This window comes from Kockovaella imperatae (assembly GCF_002102565.1).
Source record: "Kockovaella imperatae strain NRRL Y-17943 chromosome Unknown BD324scaffold_10, whole genome shotgun sequence".
Lineage (NCBI taxonomy): Eukaryota > Fungi > Basidiomycota > Tremellomycetes > Tremellales > Cuniculitremaceae > Kockovaella > Kockovaella imperatae.
In genome coordinates this window covers 567,626-586,558 of record NW_019028950.1, presented here as the reverse complement: position 1 = coordinate 586,558, position 18,933 = coordinate 567,626, and the positions used below count along the sequence as shown (strand labels likewise).

The window sequence follows — 18,933 nt, the reverse complement described above, 5'->3', positions numbered from 1 at the left end:
TGTTCAGGCATATATGTCTTATTCAACTCCTTTCGTTTCCATACTCCTCCCGAGCTGCCTTCGAGTCGTCCCGTCACGATCGCTTGTTTGCTACTAAGGTCGTGCAGCTCTGCACTGGCCCGCTCGAGCAATCTACGAGGCTGCCAAGCTTATCAGAGGATTTCACGACCTGCGCCAGCTTGGTTCAACCCTTCACATTTGAACAGGATTAGCTTTGCGACCATGTCCGACAGCGAATCTGATGGCTTCATCGTCAATGATGATAGTGAGTCAGATGGATATGTCGCATCTCCAGCCAAGAAGGGCAAGACTGTAAAGTCCGCGCCAGCGAAAAAGGCAGCAGCCCCAAAAGCTTCTACCGCTAAAGCCAAAGTGAGTCTTAGGGGCAACAGCTTGATGCTGACGAGAGAGGCTTCGACTACAAAAAAGGCTCCGGCAAAGACGCCTCTGGGCGCGAAGAGGACTCCCAACGATTCTTTCACCGAGGACGAAGACGACACGATGCTTGCATCATCCTCTAAACCAGCCCCATTGGAGGGAAACTCTGGCCTTGATGTCCCAAAGGAGAACAATGCGCCAAATGGCAAAGGCAAGAGCGCCAGTGACACTTATAAGATGGTGAGACGCACTGAAACGTTCTGTCGGGTGGCCCACTGACCACTGTAGCTCTCACACTTGGAACACGTCCTGCTGCGACCGGACTCTTATATCGGATCAGTGGAAGCTGTGACACAGCCGATGTGGGTTTTCGACTCGGAGACCAAGCAGATGGCATGGAGGTGCGTCGTGTTAGTCCAGCGAAGCGTCTGCTGAAACGAGACTATAAGACCCACCACCTACGTGCCGGGATTTTTCAAGATTTTCGATGAGATTCTGGTGAATGCGGCGGATAACAAGGTGAGCTAGGCAGTCTCGACACATGTGTTGGCGCTGATCTTTTCAGGTCAACGACCCGTCTATGGACACTCTCAAGGTCCACATTGACCGAGAGAAGAACCAGATCTCCGTCTACAACAACGGAAAAGGTATTCCGGTAGAAATACATTCGCAGAATGGAATCATGATCCCAGAAATGATTTTCGGGCATTTGTGGGTCAATTTGAAAAGACTTCACTGCACGATAGCTCAACGAACTCCATAACAGACTCTCTTCGAGTAACTACGACGATGACCAGAAGAAATTGACCGGTGGTAGAAATGGTTACGGTGCAAAGCTGGCCAACATCTACTCGAACGAATTCAGTGAGGCCCCTGTTCCACTGGCTCCGGCTGCTAACAAACAACGACCAGTTGTCGAGACTGCCGACAAGGTCAATGCCAAAAAGTACAAGCAGATCTTCTCCAAGAACATGAGCGTCAAGGGTACTCCTAAGGCGAGTCTGAACTGATTCCAGCGGACCGCTCACTCCTCAATAGATTACAGAGAATAAGAAGGAAGAAGAGTACACCAGGATCACCTTCACTCCTGATCTGAAGCGTTTCGGCATGGAGCGAATCGACGACGATACGTACGCCCTCCTCACAAAGCGTGTGTACGATCTAGCGGGAACCGTTAAAGACATCAAGGTGGTACTCAATGACGAGAGGATTAAGATCAAAGGTTTCAAACAAGTGCGTCATAACGATGGCTCATGTTGACCCTTCAGTACGTCGAAATGTATCTCAGCGCATCTACAAAGGCTGCTGAAGATGCTGCGGGAGGCGCTGCAGTCACCAAACCCAGTGTCATATTCGAGGCGGTAAACAAGAGATGGGAGGTGGCATTCGCGCTGTCAGACGGCGAGATGCAACAAGTATCTTTTGTGAACTCAATCTCAACAACGAAGGGGGGTACGCACGTGGAGATGTTGGCCACGCAGCTTGCAAACAAACTGTTAGAGTCTAATATTGTCTGGTCGCTGATGCGACTCAGGCTTGAGCAGGTAAAGAAAAAGAACAAAGCGGCGCCAGTCAAGCCCTTCCAAGTCAAGAATCACATGTGGATCTTTGTCAATGCAATGATCGAAAATCCTGCGTTTGATTCGCAGACCAAGGAGGCTCTCACGCTTAAAAGCTCTGCGTTTGGAAGCAAATGCGAGCTTTCCGAGGAGTTTGTGAAGAAAGGTGAGTGTGGCTTGTGGCTCCACGTTGACGGGGCAGTTTCTAAGTCTGGGATCATTGACAACATCCTCAACTGGGCCAAGTTCAAGCAGGACCAGATGTTGAAGAAATCAGATGGTGCCAAGCGTACTAGGTGTGTTCCGTGAACGCGAGCAAGGATACGCTAATCATGATCAGAATCTCTGGTATTGTCAAGCTGGAGGACGCCAACAACGCTGGAGGTCGAAATGCCAAGAGATGCACCTTGATTCTGACTGAAGGAGACTCTGCCAAGGCTTTGGCCGTTTCCGGGCTCGGTGTCGTAGGACGAGACGATTATGGAGTCTTTCCCTTGCGAGGAAAACTTCTCAACGTCCGAGAGGCAAGTCACGATCAGATCATCAAGAACGTGGAGATCCAGCACATCAAGCAGATCCTCGGTTTGAAGCACAATCAGGATTACACGTCAGTCGATAGTCTCAGATACGGTCACATCATGATCATGACGGACCAAGTAAGATACTGCTTGCGTATGCCATGTTGACTACGATTCAAGGATCATGATGGTTCTCATATCAAAGGTCTTCTCATCAACTTCTTCGACCACTTTTACCCATCATTGCTTCGAATCCCGGATTTTCTGGTCGAATTCATTACTCCTATTGTCAAAGTCACGAAGGGGTCACAAGAGCGAAGCTTCTACACCATGCCCCAATACGAGGAGTGGAAGCTATTGAACAACGATGGCAAGGGATGGCACTGCAAATACTATAAGGCGAGTGCGTCAGCTGCAATTTCCGAAAGTATGCTGATCTTATCGTAGGGTCTGGGGACCAGTACCTCCGCAGATGCCAAGAAGTACTTCACTGCCATTGACAAACACCGCCTGAGCTTTGACGTTGTCAAACCAGAAGATCGTCAGCTCATCGATATGGCGTTCAACAAGAAGAAAGCAGACGATCGAAAAGAATGGCTGAGGCAATTCAAAGTGAGTCAAAGTCGCGATTGAGATTGACGCACACAGCCCGGTACCTTCTTGGATCACGACGTAGCCACAGTTCCCGTCTCAGACTTTGTGAACAAGGAATTGATCCTCTTCTCGATGGCTGATAATATCCGTTCGATCCCTTCTGTTGTCGACGGCTTGAAACCCGGTCAGAGAAAGGTGCTTTTCGGTTGCTTCAAAAGAAATCTCAAGAACGAGATCAAGGTCGCTCAGCTTGGAGGGTATATCGGCGAGAATTCTGCTTATCACCATGGTGAAGCAAGTCTGTATTCCACAATTATCGGTTTGGCCCAAAACTATGTTGGGAGCAACAATATCAACTTGCTCTCACCCAACGGTCAATTCGGCACACGACTAGCCGTGAGCTTGCCAGACTGCGTCATTTCTCTCGGACGCTAACGTCCCGCAGGGAGGGAAAGATGCCGCAAGCCCTCGTTACATTTTTACCCAGATTCCACGCATGACAAGAACGGTCTTCCGCCAGGCAGATGAAGGACTCCTCAATTATCTCACGGATGATGGGATGGACATAGAGCCCGAATACTACATGCCAACTGTGCCCATGATCCTGGTCAACGGCGCTGATGGTATTGGAACTGGTGAGTCCAGGGCGTGAGACCAAGCTGACAAAACAGGATGGTCTACTTCAATACCCAACTATAATCCCATTGACATTGTGGATAACCTGAGACGGATGATGAACGGCCAGGAACCCGAGCGTATGGATCCCTGGTTCCGCGGTTTCAAGGTCTGAAGCAAAGCCAGGCGTCAATTGTCAGTACTGATGTACCGCAGGGTTCGATCGAGAGAGTGGACCAGGACAAGTACAAGATCAGCGGTCGGATTGAGAAAATCGATGAGAAAACTCTGGAGATCACTGAATTACCCATTCGCAAATGGACACAAGACTTCAAGGAGATGTTGGAAGAAATGACTGCGGGCACAGACAAGATCCCCCCATCCATCAAGGTGACGAACTGCCTTGCTTCCTAAGCTGACAACTTCCCAGGACTACGAAGAGCATCATACTGACACCACTGTCCACTTCCGGATCACGTTGACCGAAGCCAGCATGAAGGCTGCTGAGGAGGAGGGTTTGGAGAAACGATTCAAGATGTCCACCACGATGGGTACCGGAAATATGGTTTGCTTTGACTTGAATGGCAAGATCAAAAAGTATTCGTCGGCCGAGGAGATCCTTGTCGAGTTCTTCCACAAGCGATTGGAGTATTACGGATTGCGCAAAGTGAGAACGGTTGATCGTGCCTTGGATGGGAGCTTACTGCTTGCTACAGCAACTCCTTGCCGACGAACTGAACAAGCAATTTGAGAGGCTTTCCAACCAGGCTCGGTTCGTGCAGATGATCATCAGAAAGGAGCTCTCCGTCTCGAATAAGAGGAAAGACAAGATCGTTGCCGAATTGCGTTCTCTAGATTTTGCACCTTTCCCCAAGTCAAAAAAGGCAAAGGCGTCCGGAGAGAGCGAGCCTTCGCTGGAAGAGTTGGACGAAGGCATGGCGAGCGATTATGACTACTTGCTCGGAATGGCTCTGTGGAGTCTGACTGCGGAGAAAGTGCGTGTGACCTGGCAACGGACCTACAGACTGACGGTTACCTCAGGTGGAGAAACTGCTTGCCGAGCGCGATCTCAAGGAGACAGAGCTTGTTGCACTCCTCAAGTTGACGCCACAAGATATCTGGAACAATGATCTGAACGAGTTTCTGGAGGAGTGGCAGGTGGGTCACTGTTCTCGTCTGTAGTTGACATCAGCGCATTCTTGACGAGGACGAGGATGCCGCCAAGACATCGAAGCCAAAAACCAAAGCGGCTATCAAAGCTGCAGAGAAGAAACGCAAGCGAGCGGAGGGAGAGGACTCAGACGGATCAGATGATTTCAAACCGACGAGAGCAGCACCGAAGCCAAAGGCTACAAAGCCCAAAGCTGTGTCTGCGGCTGCTTCGGCTGCCAATGCCTCACCTGTGAAGCAGGAAAGGTGAAATCAGCTCCGGCATCGTTGAAGAATGATACTGACAGTGTCTAGCGCAACTTCATTGACGGTCGTCCAGGAAGAGACGAAGCCAGTGGTGAAAAGACCTACTGCAGCCAAGCCCAAGGCGGCACCGAAGCCCAAATTTATAGACTCAGACTCGGATGATGAGGGTGAAGTCTTTCCTGCTACGCTGACATTAACGCCGTCACAGTGTACACGATATCGGCGGTTGCGGCGGCGAAACCGAAGGTCTCGACAGCAACTGCGAAAGCCAGCACCAAATCCAAGATCAAGAAACCTGATCCGGATTCCGACGCAGAGATGTCCTCGTAAGTCATCTCAGACCTCTAAAACAAACAGCAGGCGCTGAGATCCGACACAGAGACTCGGACGACTTTGTGCCGGCGCCACGAGCTGCTGCTTCCCGACCAGGTCGCGGTGCTGCGAAGAAGACTGGCTATGTTGAGATGTCTGACGACGACGATGAGGAGGAGGACTAGACTGGCTGATTCTATGTACTTGTATCATGCCTCTTTGATGAATGTGACGATCTCAGATGAGGGGACCCCGCAACATTACGATGCCGTAAAAACGGACGCGATAATGTTTCAATAAGGACTGAACGTCGCCTCGTACCGTATCACATTCGGCATAGGCTTAGCATCAAGTATAGCCAACGGGGCGAGACCTTAGAGCTGGACCGTAGCCGAAGGACACTTTGAAACTCTCGCGGCCTCGACGATGCGCTCGTCAAGTCCCGCTTCGCCGACTCCATCTCCTCGCCTGTCGTTGCTGTCAAGCTCCGTCTCACTACCGAGGACATACTCTCGAAGAAGGAACAGAAGCCACTCAGAAACGTTCGCGGCCGCTCAGAATTCAGGGATAGGCAATGCAGAAGAACAGGATGAGGACGAAGAGGGTGCCATGACAGAGGTGTCCAGGAAGCGGATCAAGCGTGATGCAGTCGTCTCGCAATCCACTGGGGATGCCGAAAGGGATGGCAAGAGACGTCCCGAGCCTCAGAGGCGTGTGACTCGTCAGAGCTCAGGTGGATCCAGTCCTTCTGGTAAGTCAATCTTCGTCCGACTCTAAAGTGCTCAAGTTACACAACAGGGACGACCTCACAGAAGCATTTGCCAGACGACAGTCCACCCTTGCTTCCCAGACCGCCCACTACACCTCGAGCCAAGCGGCGGACGCCAGCTGCAACTGCCAAAGACCTATCACCTTACTTTTCATCTCCTTCCGCCCGATCCAGCATGTCCAGTCTGGCGGATTCCCCCAGCAGGGCTCGCAGCTCTGGGGGCCATCAACGCATGCTGACGAAAACTCAAAGTCTAGGCCAAGTCGGATCAGAGATGGGCTTCAATCTCTGTGCGCATGTTTTACTCGGGACAAGCAATGCACAAAACTGACGCCTTGACAGCTCCCCGCTTCCGAGAAGTCGCTCGAACCAAATCCATGCCAATCACCCCATCCAAATCCACACGGGACAACTTCTCGCCTCAACTTCTTTCGTCCCCCACGGCTCAAGCCATACATCTTGGCGCTCAAGCTGCGGCCGAAAGCTCTCAAGCTGGATCTGGTGGAGCAAAGCGTACTTATGGACTCAAGCGAAGTATCAAGTCCTTGGACCAACCAGCAGCCCCTAGCTTAGCTGAAGATGACACAATCCCCGTGACCACAAGCTATGCCAACCTCAGGAAGAAGTACGAAGTTCAGAACGAGCCGGCGGCAGCCGACGAATTTCAGCTTAACGCTTTGATCGTGAGGTGTACTTGTGCCCAGATGCTACAGACGACTCATGCTTGTCACAGGAATTGACTGCGAGACCGCCCCAGGCCGTGGCGGATATGCGCTCCAAAGGCGAGAATAGACGATTCATAGATGAGATCGACTATCTGGTGGAGAATCTCTTTGACGAGCGCATCTCTCGGTCGATTCGGATCGCTTCGTGAGTTTCTGCAGCTCAAATACAGCTGACCCACCACCTGTCAGGTCTATTGAAATATTGCGCCAAATGCAGGATGAAAGTTGGCTATCAAAAGCCCTCATTTACGGACAAGTGGAGCGTTTGTGGTCCCCTTTATGGACAGCGCGTAAAGAAGGAGATGTTGTAAGCTTGTCATCGATATTCAATTACCGCTCTGACGACACCTAGGTGCTGGATGCCGTGTGTACGGTCTTTGTTACAGTCCTCGCTATATCTGAGCTATCGTTTGACACTTTCGCTCTGGCACATTCGAGCTCGTTGCTATCGCTGTTTCTGAGTGTAGCATCTCGAGATCCGAATCAATTTATGGAACTCGCGTCTCATCTCGCAAGTCATGATTTGCGCTGCCGCGCTGATAGAGACTAGACTGTAGCTGAGCTAATCGCAAGCACCAGTGAAAAGCTTGGTTTACAGATCCAAGCATCTGAGGTGAGGACTAGTGAAGTCGCATACCTCATAACCTCACAGCTTGCACCTCGACAAATAGCCTGCCACTTGATGATCAGGCTTGGCATCCGACTGGACAACGACTCATCTCTGGGAATCAAGACCACACAAACTCTACTACATATCCTCAAAGATTGCGTGGAGCGCTGTCACCCCAAAAGCGGCGCTCGATTCCCGAATGTGAGACCATCTACTGTCGTATCTGATTCAAACCTAGACGACTCTGCTCCTCTCTTCGGAAATGTCTATTCTGAACGATTGTCTCCAGTCGCTCCTGACTGTCGTTACGCATATGTCAAGTTGTCTGGAATATATTTTAGCAAGGGCGAAGAAATCTGCGCGAACAATTTGTATGATCTTAGAGCTCTCCGTCGAAGCTATAGGATCGACAGAGGCTGCAGAGGGTGAGTTGAGATCCCTTGGAATATTCTCTCACCCTTTGCTAGAGGTCGTCAGTCATGATTTGCAACTCCTCGCACTTCTTGTAAATTCCTCTTCGGACTGGGCGTTGGCCGCTCTCGATACGACCAGTGCTAGTCAGACTATCTCAAGGCTGATCAGGAGTGGCACCTGTCAAAAACAAAAAGAGACTTCTTCGCCGACACGCGCAGGAGTATCGGCAAGTATTGATTCCGCGACAACGTCCACCGACCTACGCCTCCTCGCGCTCGTCACTTTATTCGGTATCATTGTCCACGGCCCTGCGACCGCCGCGGAAACCTTGGCAAAGACTGGTGAGATAAGCTCCAGAAGATACAAATTTTGACATTATTGTTGACGCTGCCCAGACTCTCACTGCGGTAGCCAGAAGCCTCGATCTCAAGCAAAAGTCGACCGATTGGATCAGCGCCTTGCTCTCTTGTTCGCCGAAACATTTCTCTCTGAATCAATCGATGAAGATGACTCACGTCTTGTGCTTGGTCACATGGCACTGCTCCTCATCGCCTTTCTGTCAGTAGATCAAAGCTCCCGGAGCAGGCTTATGGGGCTTCTTCCAGGATCTGATGAGGCGGATAAGAAAGAGGCACTACGGAAATCTGTTTCGAACATGATGGGTCAGAGAGACGACGCTGGCGCAGAGTTGCATCAGGAATCAGTGTGGACAGAATATCTGGTCAAGCTTGACAGTGTGCTTGAGCACAGTTCATAGACTGGACAGCGTGATGGGTTCCCACGAGCGATGATACACCGTCTCGTTGTGCCAGGGCGAATGTGGCAGTGACAGTTGCTTGTTTGACTGGAGATCAAGTCGCGAAGATGACAGGAGCGAGGTGTGTGAAAGCTGAGAAAGATTCTGACAGTCACTCAACTGACATGACAGTCTTGCCGCTTTCCACCGCCCCCTCGCAGCTCCCCATAATCGATCCATGCCTTGGTGTATGCATTAGCCCCTCCCTCCCCTCCCCGGGCGACGTTTGCCGGTTCTTTATTGTCTCTTGAATGTTATATTAATTAATGGGATTTTCTATGATTTTATCCCAAAATATTGCCGACACCCTGTGTCTTTGCCTCGCCTGTCGCCGCCCGACGTCTGGGAAAAATTCCCCCTCATCCCTTTCTCTCCTTTCTCTCTCTTCTCTCTCTTCTCTTCGTGACAATCCATCGTCACTCCATCTATCCATCTCACCACTCTCTCTTGGAAGACGATAGTATCAGAGACTTCTTCTTCTGGGAAAGAAGACTCTGATCATCGCCATCTCAAGCGAATCCCCTTTCCCCCACCCCCCCTCAAAAAAAAGGTCGAGCGATCAAGCAGACCAGGCCTGTCTTTCTGGCGTCACTCGGCTTGAAGGACCAACCTTGGCCACATCGCGTGCTGGACTCGTGTTGCATCTCAGCATTGAGGAGCAAAAGGACTAGACAGCTATACGACTTCTGTCAGCTGTCCAGGCGTTCAGTCGATCGTTCCTTCGCTCGAGGGAGTAATCCAACGAACCCGACAATCGTCATTGTCGAAATCGATTTTTGGTGAGGGGCACAATAATAACCTCATTTCTTTTTCTCCTGACGCCTGTATCTCTCTAGACTCCGCTCTCGCGTCATCCTTTCTCCTCGCTCACGTCCCAGCTCGCGTACTCAATTGTACACAGGGAGGTCGCTGAACAATCTCAGCACTATCTGAGACGTTCGATGCCAACATCGTTGCATCAATCATCTGCACTCACACAGGCTCTACCATCCGCGACTCCTAAAATCACCGCCCCAGCTGAATCTCGAACATCCGTGGGTCTGCTCTTGACTCTGGAATCTTCGAAGAGCACTCCATCCCATCGCATGGAAGCCAATTCAGCCACCAGCAACGTTCCTAATGGTTCTCCAGCCCACCCCGCCCAACCAGCTCACAACAGAAAAGGCAGTATCATGGTAGGCGGTGGCGTTGATATTCAGAGAGGTGAGGCAGTGAGGTCACGCGTTGCTGAATAGCTCTCCTAGGCAATATCGCTTTCGGCACAGCCAACATTGACTCACCAAATCCCCTGCTTTCATCGTCTCCTGCCGCTCCATTCACCACCGGCTCGCATCTCGCTGGCAATGTGAAATCCTTCGGTTCAATCGATGCCGATGGGCAGACAGATAGCAATGCCGTCAAGGCAAATCGTCGCGTCAGCGGGCCAGGCGCGGGACCAGTTGAAGCGTCCGCAACCAAACAGCCAGACTTGCATTCCCTCTTCGCTTCCAAACCCAAGACTGCGGGCTCCAACCCCAATTCTTCAATGGGAAAAACCCCTCCTCCACCTCCTGCTATGAGTCCGACGCACTCGGCACATGGTACCCGACCGTCGATAAATGGTGGCTATTCCTCGCACAACGTGATGCCCAACACCATGTACAATTCTCCCGTGCCAAATCAGACGCATTTACGTCCGCCTCCCCTAGGCTCTACAAGCCAACCGAGGTCCCCGAACGCTACTCATATGCTGCCGGGTCAGTACAATGGCATGGGTCAACAGCCCTACACCCAGAACTTCCGACCGCCGCAAGCCAATGGGGCCCAGCCCCAGATGCGGCCCAATCAGTACTCCACTATGCAACCTGGTCGTCCGGCAATGATGCTGCCCCAGCAGCATATGAACGGAATGCACTCGGCGCCTCAGAATGGCTATTCCATGATGCCATATCCTGGTCAAGGATACTACGTAAGTGCGCTCTCGATTCAGATCTAACCATCTCAGGACGGGTATAACATGTACGCTCCTCAACAATTCGGGATCAATCCGCAATGGGCACCTCAGCAGCATCCTCAGAATCAGTCGCTCAATGGCCAACTCTCGCCGCTCGCACCTGCGCATCAGCTGGCGAATACCGGACAGCCCTCTCCCGCTCCGCACATGAACAACCTCCCGAGCAGTAGCGGCGCGAGTCCTGCGCCAACACCTCCCACCCGACCTGCCAGCCTGATCAATCATCAGTCGACCCAGTCCAACGCGTCGCTAGTCTCTCTTCCGTCTACACCCTCACGCTCATCCGTCACTCCAGGTACTCTCACACCTCAATCATTGCAGGGACAGCCTCCATCCTTCACCGGGCTGTCAGGAGGAGCTTCAACGTTCACTCCGAGAGCGACCGGCAAGGCCATTCGCCTTACCCGTCCAGACGGTACTGCAATTGATGTCAAGGAAGCAGCCGCCGCGGCGAAGGGACCCGCTGCCTCGGTCCCGACTGCAGAAAAAGCACCGGAGACAGCCGCATCGCCGCAGCCTCCCAAGAAGAAGTTGCCGACCATGCCAATCATCGTCCGACCGGAGTCTGAAGAGCCTAATAAAGCCCTATTGGAAGAAGATCAGCGAGCTCTCCGAATCAAGCGAGAAGAGGAGATTGAGGCCCAGGAACGCAAGGAACGCAAAGAAAGACTTGCTCGTGAGGCGGAAGAAAAGGCGAAGCAGGCCGCGGCAACGGAAGTCAAGGTGACAGAACCCGAGGTTTCTGAGCCCGTCAAGCAACTGGAGCCCTCCAAGGACTCGGAGGCCGTCAAGCAACCGGAGGACGTCAAGCAATCGGAGCCGTCCATCCACTCGGCGGCCGGGAAGCAGCCAGATGCAATTGCCGAGTCGGTTGGGACGAAAGAGGACCTGAAGGCAGCGAAAGACAAGGACCCCCTCAAGTCGGATCAAGAACCCATCCAAGGGAAAGCTGTCGCGTCCGCCGCTGCGTCACCTCTGGCGTCGCCGGCCATGGCGAGCGCTGGGCTCCCTCCAAAGCCAGTGGGCGCGGCCACCCAACGCCGGGCCGCACCCCCCTCGCTGGATGTCAAATCTTCGACCGATGAATCGTCTCCCGGTCCCTCGACGCTCACTGCCGCTCGTCCGATCGAGGATATCTCGACAATAGTCTATCCCGGGTCGACGAAATCACCTCGTCCCGAGCTCAACGTCGATGCCAAACCCGGCAAATTCCGCTACGATCGCGAATTCTTGATGCAGTTTATGCACGTATGCCGAGAGAAACCTGAGAATCTGCCCCCTTTGGACGAGATCGGCTTGGAGGCGGATGCATCCAGTGGTTTCGGGACATCCCGCAGTGGGCGTGGCGGCTCACGATCATCCATCAACGCTGGTCGTGGAGCGGCTCCGACAGGCCTGGGTATCGGAGGGCTCGGGAACAACCGACCACCCTTCCCAGCACAAGGCATGGGCAGCTTCAACATGGGCAGCTTCGGATCAGGATCCATCAGGGGTACTACCAGCGAAGAGAGATATAATCGATCTCTGGCACAAGGCCGACAAAGCGGCATGGCGCGCACACCAAGTCAGGGCGGTGCGGGCGGTCTGCATGGTCTACCCCCTATGAGCATGTCAACGTCTCGCAGTGGAGCAAGTAGGAGTCAGCGGGGCCAGAAACGACTGCCGCAAGATTCCCGAGGTGGCTTGGACCCTGATGTAGCGCCGCTCGTCTCGACCAACAACTCATGGGTCAAGTCACGTCCAACTGGAGATGATGAGGGCTCGCCAGCATACATTGAACGAAAAGTCAAGGCTCTGCTCAACAAGCTCACAGCCGAAAAGTTTGACTCGATCTCAATGCAGATTCTGGAGTGGGCAAACAAGTCAGCATCTGAGACAGATGGAATGACCTTAAAACTGGTCATCAAGCAGATTTTCGAAAAGGCGACAGATGAAGCACACTGGTCAAGCATGTACGCCCGGCTTTGCCGTTTGCTATTGGAGCGGCTAGATCCCGCCATCACAGAGACTGTCGATGGCAAACCAGTATCCGGCGGATTGTTGTTCCGTCGCTACTTGATTGGTCGTTGTCAGTTAGACTTTGAAGCCGGCTGGAAGGCTCGAGAAGAAGCTGCTACCGCGGCTGCGGCAAAGAGCGAAGAGGACAAGGAGCGCCTTGCACAACACGAACGAGAGCAGGATGGTAGCGGTGAAGCTGCGATGCTCAGCGACGAGTATTACGCCGCGCAGAAGGCCAAGCGTCGAGGCTTGGGTTTGGTGCAGCTGATTGGTGAACTCTACAACATGGACATGATTGGCAAAGGTGTCATCGGCCAGTGTTTCATCAAACTTCTGGTCAATGTTCAGACACCAGATGAAGAGGACATTGAGTCGGCCTGCAAGCTCTTGACAACGGTAGGAAAGCCGTTCGAGCAGGCCGCTCCAGAAAACATGGAAATAGTATTTGGTAGATTGAATGTCATCCTCAAGGGTGATGCCGTGCCTTCACGTATCAAATTTATGATCATGGTGAGTCTCACCGTGCCATAGTCGACCTGACACGCAGGATGTGATTGATCTGCGCAAATCCAAGTGGGAATCGCGCAACAAGACCGCTGGTGTCATGACAATCGCCGAAATCCACCAAGCCGCAGCTCGGGAGCAAGCCGAGAAGACTGCTGCTGCTGCACAGGCGGCGCGGGAATCTATCTCGCGAGGAGGGTCTCGTGCTGGTCACTCGCGGGCTCAGCCGGGAGAATGGCAGTCTGTCGCATCTTCAGGAACCCGACCTCTGCAACGACCTACAGATTTCTCCAACATTGGCCGAAACATCAGCTCGGCTGGAGTACCCAGCGCGCCAACCTTCGGACCCACAAGCGTCTTTGCCAAGGGCCGCGGCAAGGCAGCCGGCACGACCACACCTCCGCTGTCCCGCCAAGCTTCGACGACCAATATGTTCAGTGCGCTTAGAGATGAACCGAATGAGGCGGCAAGCGAGCGTCGCGGTAGCGCCGACGACAGTCAAACTCAGAGACCCAAACTCAATCTTCAACCCCGCTCAAAACCTGCAGATGCAGAGGAGGCGGAAGACCCGAAATCGGAGATTGACGTCGATGCCAAGCTGGACTCGGACATGAAAGAGTTGTGGGGTGAGAAGGACGCCGGTGGTTCCCGTGATCCCGACGACATCGTCGAATATTTCAAGAGTCTTCCGGAGGAGCATCGGGGCTCATTGGCGAAGCGATTGGTGGATGACGTCTTCCGAATAGCTAGAGTGAAAGACGCCGAGGTGGTCGCAAAGGGATTCAGGAAAGCATTAGAGGAAAGTGTGACTACAGCGGAAGTCCTAAAGAAAAGGTAAGCTGCGGTCTTGCGCCAGCTTTGATTGAGCTGATCATTGAACAGCCTCGAAACTCGTCTGCCTACATTGGACGATGAAGCTGTCGATTTCCCTCAAGCCTACAACGCCGTTGCTACATTAATGAAGAGTCTTTCGCTCTCGGATGACGAGATTGCCTCTCTGGCCAGCCAAATCGAAGTTGAAGGGGAACCACGAGTAACGCCAAAACAAAAGCTCGAGAGAGCGCTCGCCGCATTGGATCAATAAACTCAACATCTGAGAGCATAGACTGCATCTGATTCGCATATAATGTAGCATGGACGCTTGACAACTCATCATCCTACGACACCTTGACGGCCCGAGTAACATTCGATTTTGGACTGGTGGACTGCCCAGGCAGCTCGACGATTTCGCTTCATTTTGGTTCCCATCGCTCGAATAATGTAAACGAGCGATTCCCTGGTCTTTTCGCAGTTGCCTAGATGACACCTCACCACCTTCTCCATCATGAACACTGCCTCGATCATCTCATCGTGCCAGGTATTGCCCCTGCTTCTCTGCCCCTGCGTGATGCCGTTCCACCCACCCTATCTCTCTCTCTCTTCCCATCGATCCCGAATACATACATATATATATACTATATATACAAATTGTGCATGTATACTCTGTTCGCTAGCTAATTGCAGCAGTGATTGGCTCCCGTCACGTGACTCGGGAAATGACCGGCCGGATCAACCCTCGATTTACCGGCGGGTCAGCAGCAAGTTATTATCATGCATATGGGATTGCATCTCGTGTCACGATCCACCAACATTAGCGCAGTTACCATGAGACAGAGGCTTGTCAGCCAGGGATTGAAATACATACAATGGAGATCTGCCTCCACAGCTGCTGCACGAGCACCTCCCAAATCAGCAGGTCCTTCCTCACCGCCACCACCAGAAGCCGAGCCGTCGGTCGGACAAAGCAGCCTGTTGCTGCAAGAACCTGCGGAAGCTCTCGCTACCAAGGGCTTGACATTTGCTGACGGTCATGGACTCAAAGGGCCTAATGGAAGGGGTCGAGAGGTCCGCCGCATGAACCTTCACCAAGCGATCAGGGATGCACTCGGGTGAGCCAGTAGTACGAGCAGCAGAATTAATTGGTCAGTACCGCATTGGCCACGAATCCGAAATCCATAGTCTTCGGGGAAGATGTTGAGACTGGGGTCTTTCGTTGCACACTTGGTCTCATGGACGAGTTCGGTACGGCTGAAGCCAGATTTATCGCTAATATAAAGGCAAACAGAGGGTGTTCAATACACCCTTGACAGAGCAGGGTATTGCAGGTTTCGCAATTGGATACGCTAGTATAGGTGGTAGCGCCATCGCAGAGATTCAGTTTGGGGACTATGTGAGACCTCATCTACAAGGTCGTAACTGACGATAGATCTTTCCCGCTTTCGATCAGGTCAGCATTACTGCGAGAACCGTGAAAGCGTCTTACTTCGATAGATTGTCAACGAGGCAGCTAAACAGCATTATGCCAGTGGTGGAGGCTATCCTCTGCAAGGAGGATCTCTTACCATCCGAGCACCAATAGGCAGCGTTGGTCATGGAGCTCTTTATCACTCGCAAAGCCCAGAGGTGAATCTGGCGCTTTCTCCAAGCTGACATGTCAGGGTTTCTTCCTCGGCGCTCACGGTCTCAAGGTCGTGATCCCACGTACACCGATCCAAGCCAAGGGTCTGCTTTTGGCAGCTGTGCGAGATCCCTGCCCAACTCTTGTACTCGAACCGAAGATTCTGTAAGCCCTTGATCACGATCTCTCTTCTAATCCTTCAGTTACCGAGCAGCTGGTGGGCCCTAGAGTTGTCACCACATCTAACAAGTAGCCGAAATGGTCCCCGTCGATGACTATACATTACCCCTTGGCGACATCGATGTCCTACGCGAAGGCACAGATCTCACAGTACTGTCTTACGGGACCCCATTGTATACTTGTCGTGAGTCCATCTTTTAACCTAGACAACGCTGATTTGAGAACGCGCGATCGAGCTCCTGGTTAATCCACCCGCATCTTTGATCCCTTTCTTACCGGCGCGGCTCCGACCACCCAACCCAGCTCCTTCTATCCAGCTTATCGATGTTCGTTGTCTGAATCCGCTCCCGCTCAATAGCATTACGGAGGCAGTCCGCAAGACTGGACGAATGGTGGTAGTGCATGAATCCGGCAAGAGCGGAGGTGCAGGCAACAACATTGCGGGCGAGGTTGCACGCCGTGCGTTTGATCACCTCGAAGCGCCCATCGCATTGGTCAGCGGCTGGGAGTGAGTGTCGCTTGCAGAAAAGTGGCTGATGTACAGTACCCCGGTCCCGTTAGCTTTTGAGCGATTTTACCAACCAGATGTCATCAGAATCTTTGACAAGATGGTTGAGACGCTCAACTATTGATGCATGTTGTTGTCACTTTGTAAGTGGGCCAAACAAAGGGTTTTTCTTCTCGTGGATCTGCTGCATACCTTCTGGTGTTCCAGGTATGCTCTTTGTAAGGTTCTGAGAGGCATCAGCATGTCAGATTCGGTCCCTCATACCAATTTGGTAAAGACACAAGAGTTAAGCTCCTTTTCGACCTTACGACACGCGTGGAAGTACTGCCTCGGTCAGCTTCGGACAGGAGACAGCATATGTACCTGATTATTGTTCTCTAGACACTGCCAATGAGCGTCAAACTCTTTCAAGCAGTTCTCCCTCAATTTCGAGATGCTGCACCGTCAGATGGTGTGATATATAATAATGCTCACAGTTCCGCAGCGCATCTTGTGACTTTTCTCCCTTCCTTCAGACAGTGCGCGGGGTCTTGGTTTTCCTGCTTGCACAACATGAAATCATCTGTGACATGACGTGAGTATTGATTAGAAGGTGAACGGTATAGGCTTACCGTTGACCGGTTTGCAGTATTGGCCAATGAAGAAGGATGCGCTTTTCAGCGGAGCTGAAGTCGTTCCGAGTTCATCCACTGCAGGAACAGATGAAGGCAGTGGATTGGGGTCGGAGTACGTCCTGTCCTTGAATACGCCCGGGGCCGCCATAGCTAGGTGTGTCAAGAGAATAAGCCGGTTAAGAAGATAGGTTGGAAAGCCCCTCAGAGACTCAATGGTCACGGTGATTTCTACGACGCAGGAGGAATTTGCTTCCGCTAAAAATATGCATTCTCTCAGCCCAGCACCCCGTTGCCTCTAGACACTCTACGTTGCGACAATGATGTCCCGCTACTGTACGAGCTCGATTCAAAGGAATCTTTTTGTCCCATGCGCTTCACCTGTCTCTGGGCTCTGTTGACTATCCGCATGCCAAATGCTGCAACGGTCCATACACCACCTGCACAGAGCACTTATCAGGTTTGGACAGTCATCAAACAGGGCGGACTGACCTATAGCTCCCGTCAGGCGGAGGAAGAATTGGTAGAAAGAAGTCGACCTCTCTTTGATTGTCAGTGACATCGGATCTAGGTCGTATCGGAAGAAAACGCCGGGAATTCCACCCCCATGCTCAAATGATCTGGAATAGTCTGTCACGGCGTACTGCTATGTCAGTGAATTCGTGATGCAAGTTCTCACCTGAGAAGTGACCAGCTTCCTGCGGCTTGAGTCGATATAAGTTGTGGGCACGACGCGCAAGAAGTACTGAAAGATTGTGAACGCTTCATATTAGTGTCGTTCTTGGCAGTTGCTCACGTTTATCGGTAATTTCCATGCTGAGATCGAGGGGTTGAGAGATCGCTGGGAAAAACGGACCGAATGAGAACTCATGAACGATGTGCGAAAGATTCATGACTTTTGTAAGCAATGGCTTGACATAGTGGGACCCACGAGAGTGATCCGTGTGCTCCATTGACATGTATCCGTGACCGAGAGTGGTGATATGAAGATTAGCGGTGACCTTTTTGACATTCACGCTGCCGTATATTCTACAAGCTGGGCCGTTCTTCACCAGCTCAGTCGGTCGATACCCGGTATGGTGAGCTCTTCCTGGGGCTGCGAAGAGACGGCGAAGTCCAGCGAATGAACCGCGCTGATTAGGCGTCCGACGACGAGCGGAGGAGATGACTTCAGAGGCCGAGGGATTTGTAGGTGCGGCGAGTCTAAGGAATCAGTATTGCAGTCCAGTGCCCATTGCTCACTTGAGTGATGAAGCTTTCCCGACATTGAAGGAAGTCTGTCATCAGCTTTGCGGGTCCAAGAATGCTTACGCCGTCCTTGACAAAGTCGTTGCTCAGGTGGACCCTGTCTCCTACCGCATCCCTCAAATCTATGGATAAATCTATCGTGAGCGATGCTACCAGAATAGTCTCACAATGACAGGGCATAGCAACGGTTAAATCCACGTTGAGTTGTAGCTCAGTCTCTGCTCCGTGGTCGACCTGAAATGCATAGTCTGGTGGACCATACAGATAGTCGCCAAGGTCGTTCTGCGAAGAGTCAGAGGATTGCCTGAATTTGACAAGCTCACCAAGACCAGGACGATGCATAGGAGGGACACAATAGCAGTCAAGACACCTCCCTGTCTCGACTGGGAAACATAGGTCGATTGAACCTGCAGTTTGTCAGTCTTCGCTGCCGACGTGGAATTTGTAGGACGTTCCTTCGGAAAAGCATCAAAACTCTTAATGGGTGCAATCTTGTCTAACTCTTGCAGTAAGGATCCTTCTTGATCATGCCGACTGTTGTGGCCACTACTACCCAGATGGGGATCGTACATCATGTCCATTGCGACGCCAAAATGGTCCAATGGTGAGATGAACGACACAGCTGACGATTCGTAGATCCGGATGGCAAGATATCTCTAAAATTGTGGCTAATAAATAATATTTCAATGTGTGGATGCTCTCATAGTGTGCTGTTTCGACATATGATGCATTATGATTGATACAACAG

The 18,933-nt window shown here is 52.0% G+C and overlaps 6 protein-coding genes across 6 annotated transcripts; 4 read left to right on the top strand and 2 right to left on the bottom strand.

The window, feature by feature from the left end:
* Positions 1-222: 222 nt before the first annotated feature.
* Positions 223-5,084, top strand: BD324DRAFT_642932 (DNA topoisomerase II; the record flags this gene model as incomplete). The annotated part of the gene is made up of 22 exons (XM_022017516.1): positions 223-372; positions 430-618; positions 667-779; positions 828-897; positions 944-1,089; positions 1,145-1,242; positions 1,291-1,373; positions 1,417-1,611; positions 1,647-1,873; positions 1,913-2,103; positions 2,140-2,233; positions 2,278-2,593; positions 2,636-2,854; positions 2,903-3,067; positions 3,104-3,445; positions 3,495-3,684; positions 3,721-3,833; positions 3,881-4,054; positions 4,095-4,331; positions 4,381-4,659; positions 4,706-4,822; positions 4,857-5,084. 22 exons carry the CDS (start codon positions 223-225, stop codon positions 5,082-5,084), a joined length of 3,936 nt encoding a protein of 1,311 aa, XP_021869940.1.
* Positions 5,085-6,100: 1,016 nt separating this feature from the next.
* BD324DRAFT_78979 (hypothetical protein) lies at positions 6,101-8,927 on the top strand. The gene is made up of 12 exons (XM_022019247.1): positions 6,101-6,143; positions 6,180-6,451; positions 6,504-6,844; positions 6,895-7,031; positions 7,076-7,193; positions 7,239-7,397; positions 7,437-7,499; positions 7,539-7,697; positions 7,735-7,921; positions 7,964-8,251; positions 8,306-8,788; positions 8,839-8,927. Exons 2-11 carry the CDS (start codon positions 6,337-6,339, stop codon positions 8,665-8,667), a joined length of 1,929 nt encoding a protein of 642 aa, XP_021869939.1. The 5' UTR covers positions 6,101-6,143; positions 6,180-6,336; the 3' UTR covers positions 8,668-8,788; positions 8,839-8,927.
* A 720-nt stretch (positions 8,928-9,647) lies between these two features.
* Positions 9,648-14,285, top strand: BD324DRAFT_581987 (hypothetical protein; the record flags this gene model as incomplete). Its single annotated transcript, XM_022013534.1, has 5 exons — positions 9,648-9,909; positions 9,951-10,654; positions 10,691-13,207; positions 13,245-14,035; positions 14,084-14,285. The coding sequence occupies 5 exons, from the start codon at positions 9,648-9,650 to the stop codon at positions 14,283-14,285; spliced, it is 4,476 nt and encodes a 1,491-aa protein (XP_021869938.1).
* A 560-nt stretch (positions 14,286-14,845) lies between these two features.
* Positions 14,846-16,450, top strand: BD324DRAFT_582004 (Thiamin diphosphate-binding protein; the record flags this gene model as incomplete). The annotated part of the gene is made up of 10 exons (XM_022013537.1): positions 14,846-15,129; positions 15,168-15,262; positions 15,298-15,410; positions 15,447-15,467; positions 15,512-15,643; positions 15,679-15,803; positions 15,842-15,855; positions 15,892-16,002; positions 16,041-16,326; positions 16,363-16,450. The coding sequence occupies 10 exons, from the start codon at positions 14,846-14,848 to the stop codon at positions 16,448-16,450; spliced, it is 1,269 nt and encodes a 422-aa protein (XP_021869937.1).
* BD324DRAFT_78680 (hypothetical protein) lies at positions 16,449-17,180 on the bottom strand. Its single transcript, XM_022019246.1, has 5 exons — positions 16,938-17,180; positions 16,801-16,888; positions 16,690-16,762; positions 16,591-16,650; positions 16,449-16,552 (listed from the first exon to the last, which is right to left on the bottom strand). Exons 1-5 carry the CDS (start codon positions 17,086-17,088, stop codon positions 16,463-16,465), a joined length of 462 nt encoding a protein of 153 aa, XP_021869936.1. The 5' UTR covers positions 17,089-17,180; the 3' UTR covers positions 16,449-16,462.
* A 33-nt stretch (positions 17,181-17,213) lies between these two features.
* On the bottom strand, positions 17,214-18,879 carry BD324DRAFT_603175 (endoplasmic reticulum vesicle transporter-domain-containing protein; the record flags this gene model as incomplete). Its single annotated transcript, XM_022013958.1, has 10 exons — positions 18,641-18,879; positions 18,509-18,592; positions 18,353-18,467; positions 18,249-18,319; positions 18,180-18,214; positions 17,869-18,140; positions 17,734-17,832; positions 17,617-17,699; positions 17,430-17,583; positions 17,214-17,389 (listed from the first exon to the last, which is right to left on the bottom strand). The coding sequence occupies exons 1-10, from the start codon at positions 18,764-18,766 to the stop codon at positions 17,214-17,216; spliced, it is 1,215 nt and encodes a 404-aa protein (XP_021869935.1). The 5' UTR covers positions 18,767-18,879.
* Between the last annotated feature and the right edge of the window lie 54 nt (positions 18,880-18,933).